The sequence below is a fragment of the Siphateles boraxobius genome, unplaced genomic scaffold (genome assembly GCF_051911475.1).
Source record: "Siphateles boraxobius isolate OS27281-9 unplaced genomic scaffold, OSU_SipBor_1 26, whole genome shotgun sequence".
Classification (NCBI taxonomy): Eukaryota; Metazoa; Chordata; class Actinopteri; order Cypriniformes; family Leuciscidae; genus Siphateles; species Siphateles boraxobius.
Window position 1 is genome coordinate 10,338,252 of NW_027508876.1, and position 12,325 is coordinate 10,350,576.

The 12,325-nt window shown below is 37.7% G+C and overlaps 1 protein-coding gene across 1 annotated transcript in view; it reads left to right on the forward strand.

The window, feature by feature from the left end:
* gli3 (GLI family zinc finger 3) overlaps positions 1-12,325 on the forward strand; it is a 248,427-nt gene that overhangs the window by 156,717 nt on the left and 79,385 nt on the right. The window contains exon 4 of the mRNA XM_077244337.1: positions 6,277-6,382. Coding sequence (XP_077100452.1) covers positions 6,277-6,382 — 106 coding nt within the window. The remainder of the gene's footprint in view (positions 1-6,276; positions 6,383-12,325) is intronic.

Sequence of the window (12,325 nt, forward strand, 5' to 3'; positions counted from 1 at the left end):
CATCTCCAGCGATCTCCAAGTCTCCAGCGATCCTGCATCTCATCCCTGCATGCCTCCATCGATCCACCACCATCCCTGTAAGAAGACACATTCCTTTCACTGCCAGCACACCACTCTCCAATCCAGCATTGCACTTCCCACTCACCTGCTTCCCGTTCACCAGCCCTGTTGTTGTCAATAAACTTCCTGTTTGTATTCATCTCTGTCGTCCGAGTCTCATTCCATAACAGAAAATATATATATCAATAATTATTCATACTTACAGGTTGTGATTCTGAGGAGCAAGCTGGTCCAAATAAACTGAGTACTGACCCATTTTTAACCAAGCAAGTGTTTTGCGAATCCCGCATTGAAATCCGAGATTTGAGAAGCAGTAGTCAGTAAAATGACGTTTGAGGACTGATCAAGTTGTTCGCAGGGGGTGACAACATAGCACATAAACGGGCATTATGCAAATGTATTGTCTCGTAATGTAGAACTGTCGTAAAGCAGTAGGATTCGAATTAAAAACAACTCACAAAGGGGGTTCAGAGTCGATTCTTTCTTTTGGGAGACAATAACTTTATTTATCGTGAACTTTAGACTACAACGTTTACATTCACAATACATATACATTACACATATATCATACACATGCATGAAAGGGAATATTTGAAAAACCATAATAGGGGCACTTTAAATAAATTCATGCTGTTTCTTAAAATTACAAAACTTTAAAACTAATATTACTAAGAACTTAACAATTTGTATTAAATGATATAAATCTCTCATGAGTTCTCATTGTGGCGAGTAGGACGAGGCCGAGGGCCGTGAGAGATTACTGATGAGCGCCACCTGCACGACGCACTGGTCACATATCTCTCACGGTGGAGCGGAAGCATAAAAGGAGGAGCGGCCACAGTGGAGATAGAGAGAGGCCAGGCCTGGACTTGTGTTGTGTTTGTTTTATGTGACAGCAGTCGTCCGTGAGGGGCTGCTGTCTTTTACTTTTACTTTCATTTTGTATTTGTTTTATGTTTGGTATCAAAGTTTGTTGAATGTTCGCCGGTTCCCGCCTCTTTCTTCCTGTAACATCTAACCTCGTTACACTACTTATCTCTCATTTTTTAATGATTATTTTACTTGTCCCCTACCTAGACATTTTTTGAACAAAGAGAATTTTATAGATTTATTGAAAGATTTTGTGTTAAATTATATATATATATATTTATTTATTTATTTATTTATTTATTTGTAGAATTATTTAAAAAGTAATAATTGTTGTCCCCAATACTTCTGTCATTACCATCACACAATGCATTTTAGGAAACAATTGGGGTTTTCAAGTTACTTAATTGCTAGTTAGCTTCTTAAAATTAGCAACCATGTACAGACAATATAAAAAAAAGATTATATTTTTCAATACGTCAGCTAAAGGTGCCCATAACAATGATCACTTGCATATGAGTGAGGCTGAGAGGAGAAAAAAGAGATAAGGAACAAGAAAAAGTGAAAGAATTGGTCTGGAAATATAGCAGGGTTGATACAGGAGAGGAAGAAGTTGAAGGAGCGGAGAGGAACGTGGGAGAGGAGGGTTGACAGAGTGCAGAGCGGCTCTGAAATGAGCTACTGATGGAGTGGAGAAAGCTGAATTTGGGATCATACAACTTTTGAGGAGCAAGGGAGAGATGAGTGTTGATGTTCCTATTTAGCACCAAAACTTAGGAACAATCTTCCTAACATTGTCCGGGAAGCAGACAAAGTCTGTCAGTTCAAAGCTAGACTAAAAACACATCTCTTTGACCTAGCATTCACATAACACTCTATAGACTTCTATAATTCAATATTGGGCTGCTTAGATTAGGTCAGCCGGAACTGGGAACACTTCCCTTAAATCCTGATGTACTCGTTACATCATAAGAAGAATGGCATCTACGCTAATTTTAGTGTCTTTGAGGTTTTCCCGTAGCCTGCCGGATCCAGGCCGTTTCCAGATCTGACGAAGGACTTTCGCCTGGACCCGATGACAATGCAGTGCTGAAGTGCCAACTAGCCTCTCCCTATGGAGGATCCCTATACCACTCTACAGATAAAGCGTTGTGGATTTTTTTTGGTTCGCGTACCTACCCGAAGTGATAAGATAAAATAAAATTCTGCATCAAAATTTATTCAAACCTGCACACATATATTCAAACGCACATAACTATAGAATCAATTCTTAATGCGCATGTGAACGCCATCAGCGTCTATCACAGGTTGGCGTTTAAAGTCTGTTTAGAGAGAACGTTGTCGTCTTAGCGGCCCCTAATTTAATAACAAATTATCATTTAGACGGAAGTGAATCAATCAAAACTAACTTTAGCTGGAAAAAAACATTTTTCAAGAACCACTATAAAACTAAACCAATCTCTGTTACCTTAAATTATATGTTTATCTCTGTAAAGCTGCTTTGAAACAATCTACATTGTTAAAAGCGCTATATAAATGAGGATGACTTGACTTGACTTTGACATGTGAGGGATGAACATAATATTATGAGTGATGGAACAGGAACAGAGTGGAATAAAACTAGTGCTGAAAAATAGCGAGGAGAGAGAGAGTTGGAGGTTTACTGGAGTACTGTGTGCAGTATATGGAGAGTAAATGTTTTGTGGAGTGATAAAAGAAGAGCAAAGAGAGGGATTGGGATATGTAAAAGTTGTAATTACAATAAAATATTCTTTAAAAATACCCTGAGAAACTATATAGCAATGATTTGGCAATGTAAATTCAGTCTTGTATGCAAAAATCTAGACTCTTTGAAATATATCACTGGAATGTCCTGTTTTGTTGTTTTAATTTTGTAATGATTTGATAATGGGCCCTTTCTCATTTCTGATTATATGTGTTTCCCAGCATGCAGCTGGTCATAAATTCATCTTTCTAATACATTCCTGTTTGAGTTCTTTCTATGTTATTTTCGTTCAAGGACAAGAAATAGTCCAACAGCCCTCAAAAACACTTTTGGGTCCAGTGTCAAATTCTTTCTGGCTTTCTGCACTGTTTGATCTTATTAGATGTGATTTTCTCAAGGACTAGTGTTGGAATGAGAGCTGCAGTACTTTCAGTTTCACCAGTTAGCTTTCTGAGTGCCGTTACATGGTTTATGAAATGTTAACAGCCCCTAATGTAAGGTGAGGAATGAGGTAAAGCAGGGCTTTACAAATGCGAGGAGCTCGTGGCATGGTGCACCATTAGGCCCAGGTGTTGCACACTGGTCCCTGGGCAAAGCCCTTAAACACCTTGGCACAAGGACGGCAGATGTTTACAAGCTAAAAACACATCCGCTGCTGCTCCCTGCCTTATTACATTGCCGGAGCCAATTACAACTGTTCATTACTGTTGCTAGGTTTCTCTCTATATCAACTCTATCTATCTATATATATATTAGGGGTGTAACGGTTCACAAAATTCACTGTTCGGTTCGATACGACACAGTGGTGTCACAATTCAGTACGTTTTTGATACAGAAAAAAGAAAGAAATGTCAGAGAAATTTCCTTGATTTAAAAAAGAAAATTATTTATAATTTTTTTTTTTTTTTTTTATAAATGTGTTTTCCTACATCTTGAAACTTTTAATTTTATAAATTGGAGTAATCTTTGAAGGATGAACAAATATTGTTTTGGTCATCACATTAAAAATAACCTTTAAATATGATAATATTTGAGTTTTGAAGTGCTGGAAAAAGATGTGTGATGTACTTGAAAGCATTTTACTATTCCTGCCAAACTTCCATGGTTACAGTTAATTTTACTACATTAAATCCATGGTGAATATTGCTGATTTGTGGACTTAAAGCCTATAACTAGTTCATTCATGGCACAATGTTTCTCCTGGTTTCCACGTCAGCACTTTTTGATCTAATAGAGATCTACAGTTAATAACGGAGAAATTTGAATGCTTCTCACTAGATCTTGCAGCGTTGTTATTACTTTTGTGGCAAATTCAAATGTTTTCTTTACTGGCTCAACAGTGTAGCTTGATCAAGATTGGCTCGTGCTGCATTGACATTGGTCCAAACTGATAAACGGTCCGTGAAGCACAAAATGACGAGTAGCGTGGTTTCGTTACGCTTTCATCACGTTTGACATTTGATGTTGGGAAACGTTGTGGTGGTCGCACCAGTGCGGTTGTTAACAAATTTTTGGTCGCACCGGCAGGAAAAATGGTCCAACAAATCATTCGATTTGTAATGCGTACCGAACCGAAAGCCTCGTACCAAACGGTTCAATGCGAATATGTGTATCGTTACACCCCTAATATATATATATATATATAGACATGAGATTGGGTTCACGAGAATGAGATGAGAATTTTGCTCAGTATTTTATAGAAATCCTCTGTGGCGAGCAGGACGAGGCCGAGGGACGTGAGAGAACGGTGCGAGGCCGGTGAGATGAGTAATAATGAGTGACGCCTGTGAGACGCACCAGTCTCGCATCTCTCACGGAGGAGCGGAAGCATAAAAGGAGGAGCGACGACAGTGAAGAGCGAGAGAGGAACAGGCCTGATTTTAAGTTGGTTTTGTTTCTGTTTTGTGTGGCCAGCAGTCGTCCGTGAGGGGCTGCTGGCTTATACTTTTGTTTTTATATTTGTTTTATTTTACTATTAAAATGTGTGAATGTTTCACTCTTGCCGAAACCCGGGAAGGAGGAGGAACGCTCTATTCAGGCAGGGGCAGCAGATCCTGCTCTGGGCAAAAACCAAACTGCTCTCCCTGAGGGTAGTTTACATTCTGTGGCATGCAAATGTGAAAGCAGATATCTTGTCGAGGCAGGGGACTGAGGCCTCGGGACTCCACCGACTCCACCCACAGTTGGTGGAGACCATATGGCAGAGGTACGGCCAAGCGGAAGTCGACGTGTTCACCTCCAAGGTTTCGACACACTATCCCCTCTGGTTTGCTCTCACTCCTCCAGCTCCATTGGGGCTGGATGCCATGGTACACATGTGGCAGAGGCTTTGTCTGCATGCCTTTCCTCCGATAGCTCTGCTCCGGGGAGTCCTAGCAAGCATTCACCAAGACTGAGTTTATCTATTATTAGTGGCTCTGTTCTGGCCAGCCCGGGTATAGTTCGCAGATCTGGTGTATTGCCTGGATGGCGCTTTCACCCCTTTCACCTTCAGCCGGAGATTTAGAAACTTTGGGTCTGGACCCTAAGGGATACCAGCTCATAGATTTCTGTCTCTTAATTATGAGTTCTTTTGAGGGAATGATATGCCCTAAAATGGTTGTGAACATCACAACTTAAACCCAGCCCACTGCCTGCTTGACAGTGCTGGAGATACTCAAAGAACACCTATCTGCAGGCTATTTCCTTCTTGGGACCTTTCTGTGGTTTATGTTACACAGCTTTGTTGGGCAGGCCTTCTTCCTCTGTGTAGCTGTGCTTGTATTGATGTTCCCATAGCGTCAATGCCATGATGCAGCATTGAGTTCCCTCGAAAGGAACAAGACTCTGCCATACTTTAGGCATGCTTGTGTATCTCCCTTAAGACAATTCGAATCTGGGGATTCCGTGACATAGATGCCCTTTCATTGTCTCGCTGACATGTCACACTTTGTCAACTGACCTCATTATACCCAAAATAATAGTTATGTTTGCACACGTGCTTAGGACACCAGTCACACACAGAATGCGTTCCAGTTAACCTAAATCAGAGGTGCACTTTTAAACTCAAAGTGATTCAAAATAGGGGTCGAACTACTGTACTTCATATTTTTTAAAGTCGGCATTTATGTGATGAAAGTCGAGTCGTTGAGTTGCATTTTTATGCTGATGGGTAACGCTGATTATACTTTTTTAAGTTTCCTCTATCAGGTTTAAATAAAGATTGTGTTTGTGATCAGATTTTATCCCAGTGTTTTAATGTTTTATCTCTGGAAGTCTTCCCATTTCTCTCTGACTGTTGTGACGAATCCTTTTTTTAAGCCTGTTGAAATGCAGCGGAGCACGCAATCCAACACTGCAGTATGCAAACACAAGCACGTGTGGGACATACTATACAGGATATCTTATCACAAAAGGTTGTTGTTGCTGATTAACCTTGAAGCAACTGTGTGTTTTTATGATGATGCTACATACAGATTTGTGTATTTTGTAGGTGTTAGTGTACTTATATAGCTTTATGTTTGTATGCAAAAAACAAATCTGTGAATGCACGCTTATAAAACAAATTACTGTGTAACATGGTTCTTTTGTTTAAACATTTAATTGCAATTAATTTTTAATAATCGCTCTTTTTCTTTTTACAGCTGCACCCCAGTTCTTTCCTGCTTTTCATCATCCGGTACCAATCGATGATAGACACGCACAAGGCCGATACATCTACGAACCCTCACCAGTACCACCGCTACATGTGTGAGTAAACACACAAACTCAAACAAATTTATTCATGTCTATTCCAATATTTAATGCCACCATTAATGTGTTTAGCCTTCTTTTTCATTTTAATGTAAGACACTACAGGCACTAGTCAATTTTGAGATTTTGGGCTATTTTGCTTCCATACTGTAACTTGTCGTTCAGGCTACTTGCAAGAAAACATTCAAAATACACATTAAAAGTGTTTATTTTATTATACTGTTTCTATTTGTATCTGTAGATTTCAATTACAGTACAATACGTTTGTAAAACATGTTTTCTCAAAATGAGCCTCCCTAAATGAGTTACACACAGTACAAAAAAATTGATTAAGTGATATAAAGAGATATCCAAAATCTCTTCTGTAAAAACCTTTAACTCTAATATGTTATAAAAATGAAACAAGAATTCTTAACCTGACATTATCCAATGTTCAGATTTATGTGCTGGAAATGTATTCAAATTAGTGCATATTTAATTAGATAATGGGTCATTTGCATATTTAAACATAACATTTCAGAAAAACTGTAATACTTTTTTACAGTAAAAAACTGTAATTGTAAAAAAAAAAAAATAATCTTAATGTAATGTGATTAATCAGCTGGGTAAAATAAGGTGTCTGTTAAAATGTTTTCCCTATTCATCTGTAGTGTTGCCTTAATATGCCTTAAATGTATCATGACTTTCAATCTAAACAAGAACGGAGTTTCTTCACGTTTTCGATTTGATTTTAATATGGATTATGACTTGTTAGTATTATTTTATTATCTTTATAATGTCATCAGTTCTCATCTTGGCAGATGTGTCATAAGAAGGGGTGTCCGTGTCTGGTCTAGCGGTATTGCAGTACACGGTGCATTAGCTGTTTCCATGGGACGTGATCCATACATCTCTCAGATGATCTCTAGTTCTGTGTCAAAGATCAAAGACTAGGTGAACACATCGTCAAGAGACATGCTAATGAGTCCATCAGACACAGAGACAGACATGGGAGCCTGTTAGTGCATAATTCCTCTAAAACCGCTCATCAGGCCCCGTCAGAGAAGATGTAACAAACTCCTCTATCTCACAGCTTTTCTGCAAACTGTCACATGTAGTACAACAATACCCCACTTCAACCCCAAATGAGGAAAAATTTTGTTGCTATTGTACACCGTGTGAAAACTCGTATGAAGATGTTACCTTCTTAAAGATGAAAAGTCACTTTGTGAGATACTGTATGAAGTCTCAAATGTGACATAAAGTTGGAATCAAATTTTTTTGTGTGTGTGTGTTTTGTATTGACAGAGAAATTTCAATTTCAGAAATTCTGAATTTTAGTTTTTATATAGAATTTACAAAGAAGTCTATGTAAGTGTGCATTTGTGTGCTCCCTGATGGGTTCTGTATACTGTAGCTCTCTCTACGGGGGATTCCCACAGCAGTTTCCCCTGCTCTCAACCTCACATCTCTGAGATGTGCGAGTATGCATTTATAATCTTTTAAACTTTCTTTTTCATGTTCTTTACTCATCATTTCCTTTTTCTGATTGTCTTGTATTCAATTCAGAACATCATGAACCTATTTTAAATTACAATATGTGTTTGCCTTTTGATCCATTTTTCCTCATCTGTCTCCGCTTTTCTCCCTATCTCCGCCTCTTTTGCATTACACGTGGAACCATCGTAGCCCTATGGTGGGACAAATTGAATGGGGCAGCTACTTGGTCCATATTACGTTTTGTATTGTTCATCATTACATCCTTTGCCTTCCCCACATCCCCCCTTCTCCATCCTCGAGAGTCATATCTCTTGTGCCCATTACACCGCTAAGAATAATGAATTTTTTATGTCATCGCATCGCTCTAACTCGTGTGCTAAAGAGAGGTGTGAAAAGGGGGGAGAGAGACGCGCCAGGGGCTTGATTTATGTCCAATGTCAGTATAAACAAAATGACAAATATAATTTAGCATTCAGTTTATGCAGAGATAATGGGGCAACACGAGGCTCAAACAAGACTCAAACAAATATCTGCCATGGTTTATCATCCGCTGGAGAGGCGCATGGAATGGGGCGCGGGTTAGAGGAAGAAAAGGAAAGCAGGTGAATTAAATTACAGGTGGGGCAGCTGTATTCGCAGTACATGCCTGACTTGCTACAATTGCCTTGCAGTAGACAGACACACCTTTATATACGTACTTAAAGTGTGAGCCGTCCCACGAATCACTTTACTTAGAATCTTTGAATATGACAAAGAGCGATAACAGTGTCCACTCCCATTAATATAGTTAAGTGACACGGCAAGAACTTTTATTTAAACTGACAGTAAACCGATGGTAGTAAGCAGTGTTGGGGGTATCGCATTACGAGTACCATGAGCTACGTAACTAATCAGATTACTTTTTACATGTAATGCTTAACGAGTAATGTATTGTAATGAGTAATGTAATGCATTACTTTTAAATTTACAGTTACTTTTTCAAATAATGCAAGTTACTTTCCCGTTTATTGACTGGCACCTCTCCTGTACCCATGTTGAGAGAAATCAGGAGTAAGGTGCCGAGGCGTTGCTTAAACATAATTGGTGTAGTTCTAGATTAATAAATGTGAGCATGCATTTACTCGTCTCACTTGCACGAAACAGATTCGGTATTCCTCAAATTTAATAAAAACTGAGAAATGCAAACTCAGAATATTATGCTATCCTAAAATCCAGTTTAAAAACCTATTTTTACTCTCTTGCGTTCGAGTGATGTTGTGTATGTATTATACATTGAATGATTTTGATACTTGATTTTTATCTCCATTTTGTTGTTTTTTTACTCCTTTTTTTATTGATTTATTTTATTGTATTGTAAAGCAATTTGGATCAATGAATGAATGAGGTATTTATATAGCACTATTTATATTAACTGTACGGTTGTGTTAAACTTGTGCTATATAAATAAAACTTGACTTGACTCATGTTAAAAATACAAATGTACTTATTTAATCTCAATTTATTAACCAATGTCTTTGCTGCTGACCTTTGATGATCCAATTAAACCATACCAATTAGCAAAAATCACTTTAGATAAACATCACATTTGTGTTTATTTATTTATTTATTTTTATTGCTGAAGGAAGAGTGGTGAACATTCTTCTTCTGTGTCCTATTCTTCTGAAATCCAACATGGCAGTATAGCTGAAACGTTTGTTTGAGCTGCGCTCACTATTATACAGGTGTAATTTTGCCTTTCATTCAGCTTAAGGCTTATTCATTTCACTTTTGCTGTGAAAGGATCTTTACATTTGCCAAAAAAATTACTTTTGTTATTTTGTTTTTAAAAAATAAAAAAGCAAGCCCAGGCCAGGTGAGAAAAAGTAATGCAAATGTAACATAGCACATTACTTTCTAAGTAATGCAATTAGCTACTTTTTAGGGAGTAACAAAATACTGTTACTATTAAATACTAATAAAAATACTGCATTGCTATTTCGCATAGCAACTTAAAATATAATCTGCATGCACAATGCACTATGGTAAACTATGGTAAAACTTATTTGCATATCTCGACAGAAAGGTTTTTGCAGGTTTTAATAAAATGTTATTTAATAACAGTAGTCATAATAAGCATATTTCCAGTACTTGCCTCAGGCTTGCATAGCATCGTCAACTTACTCAGCAGAATCTCGGTAATCTTCTGCAAATTTCAACAACAGACAGGTTGGTTGGGAATCTGATTTAATGTTGATCAAAAAGTAATAAGACCTAAATTTGATTTAGGAAAAAGAAAAAAATTGCTGTCCTTTTGAAATGACCATCTTCAAACAGTGGAGATGTTGAATTACATCTAATTACCATTAACAGCCCAGAAGCTGTAAAGGTGGTCAAAATCGTATTTAACTCCTGCAAAGTGAAAACATGTCAGATGTCTCCAGGCAATGCAGCATGTTTTCTGACTTTTTCAAATCCAAACTTCACCACACAATAAGAGAAGGGACAGACAAATGAATCAAGAAATAGGGGTTGACAGTTAAAAACACCTACAATGGAAGACTCTGGGGCAACTAAAAACAGTTGCTTTATTTTGTAAGTACACTACCATTCAAAAGTTTTTCGGGTCAGTAATACTTTATATTTTTATATTTTACCAACCTCAAAATTTTAAACAGTGCACATATCTGTATTTTTTTCCATTATTTTTGGTTACACTTTATTTCGATAGTCCACTTTAGACATTCTACAAACTATAAGTAACTTTTCAACAACATGTCACCTAACTCCCATTAGAATATTAGTAGGCTGTAATAGACTGTCAGTAGACTGTTAGGTTATGATTAGGTGTTAGGGTTCGGGTTAGGAGAACAAGTTGACTAGTTGCCAAGTTACTTATAGTCAGTAGAATGTCTGTTGGGAGACCAACAAAATATAGTGTTAGCAGATATTAGGCAGACAGTCTACTAATACTCTAATGACAGTTAGTTGACATGTAGCTGCAAATTTACTTATAGTAAGTAGAATGTCTAAAGTGGACTATCGAAATAAAGTGTTACCTTATTTTTTGTAGTAATTGAAGATGCTTTAAGTAACTTTTGATAGTGTCATCAAATATGTTTGTTTTGTTACACCTGTAAGTGAACAGAAAGTGCACAGAGCGTTTGTTTTGTGTAAGGCAGTGACATAGACGCTGGAGTGGATGTTAAAAAAAGAAAAATTATTATTTTTTAAGACAAGTTCTCCTTGGTGAACAGAATTAATCGTTATTAGCACTCTTAAATATATGCCTAGGATCAGCCTGGATATTATTGTAGTCCTTTCCCATGCAGCTCCTCATTACAGCTCGTAATTACAGTAGCTTTCACCTCGCGGCTGTGCTATCAATCTACACAGCCTTTCTCAGCTGTGAGTGGCCATCTATGACAAAAAAAAAGGGAAAGAAAGAAAGAAAAACACAGTGGTAATGACCATCTCATTTCCCACAACCAGTGCTGATTTGCTGGTTGACGAGGCAGAGTTAGCTAGTCCTGTCCTATTATTTGAGAAGACTTTAATTGAAACATGTTTATTTATTGCCCTCTTTGCTCTGAGTGGAAGCTGCTAGCGTAGCTCGCTAAACGACACTAATGGCTGTGATATGAGGGGACGGAATTAAATTAAAAGCTCATAAAATGAAATATGCTTCATATTAGCAGTTTGACACTTAATTTGCCTCCGAATGAGCAGAGGAAATCACAAATTAACTGTCCTTTGTGTTTTCTCCCTCTCTCCCGCGGCAGTCTTATTAGGCCATGGAAAAGCGCAATTACTGCAGAGGATAATCGTGTGGGTTATGAATTCATATGGGAGAGGGCACCGGTGTGGTATTCAATATTAAATGGCGGGGATTGTGTCGACTAATGTGGCTGTTTGGTTGATTTGACTTACACAGGAAGTCAGACATTCATACAGGAAGTCAGCCATTGTGCCAAAGCACCAGCGTATAGTGGTATTGTATGTGTTGAGTAGTTTTGTTTTATTCGATTTTATCGGACAACATGAACTACTCACCTGGCCACATCTCTGCATTTTTGTTTTTGCACAACTATAGCTGTAAAAATATAGAAATTATATTGAAATGACTAAAGAATATATTTTGAGCTTTTATAGTAATTAAAAAAATATTCTCCATTTTGGAACAATTTATAAATTAAAATTAATTTTAATCATTGAATCACATGACTCTCATGACCTTTTGGCAGCCCTGATCTGCGAATAGCTTGGCTCTATTCATCCCAGGTCACAGATCACTTCTCCTTAAACAAATACGATAAATGCTAAAGAGACACTCTGCAGGGTGTCTGTTTGTGAATGCATCTTGCTGACTTGCTCATTATGCCTGGTGCTTAATAGTAAGCGTTCACTCACTGACTCAGTTTCTCTTTTGCATGAGTGTTACTTTCTCAGCCAAACAAAAGACACTCACACACACTCACAAAGCCC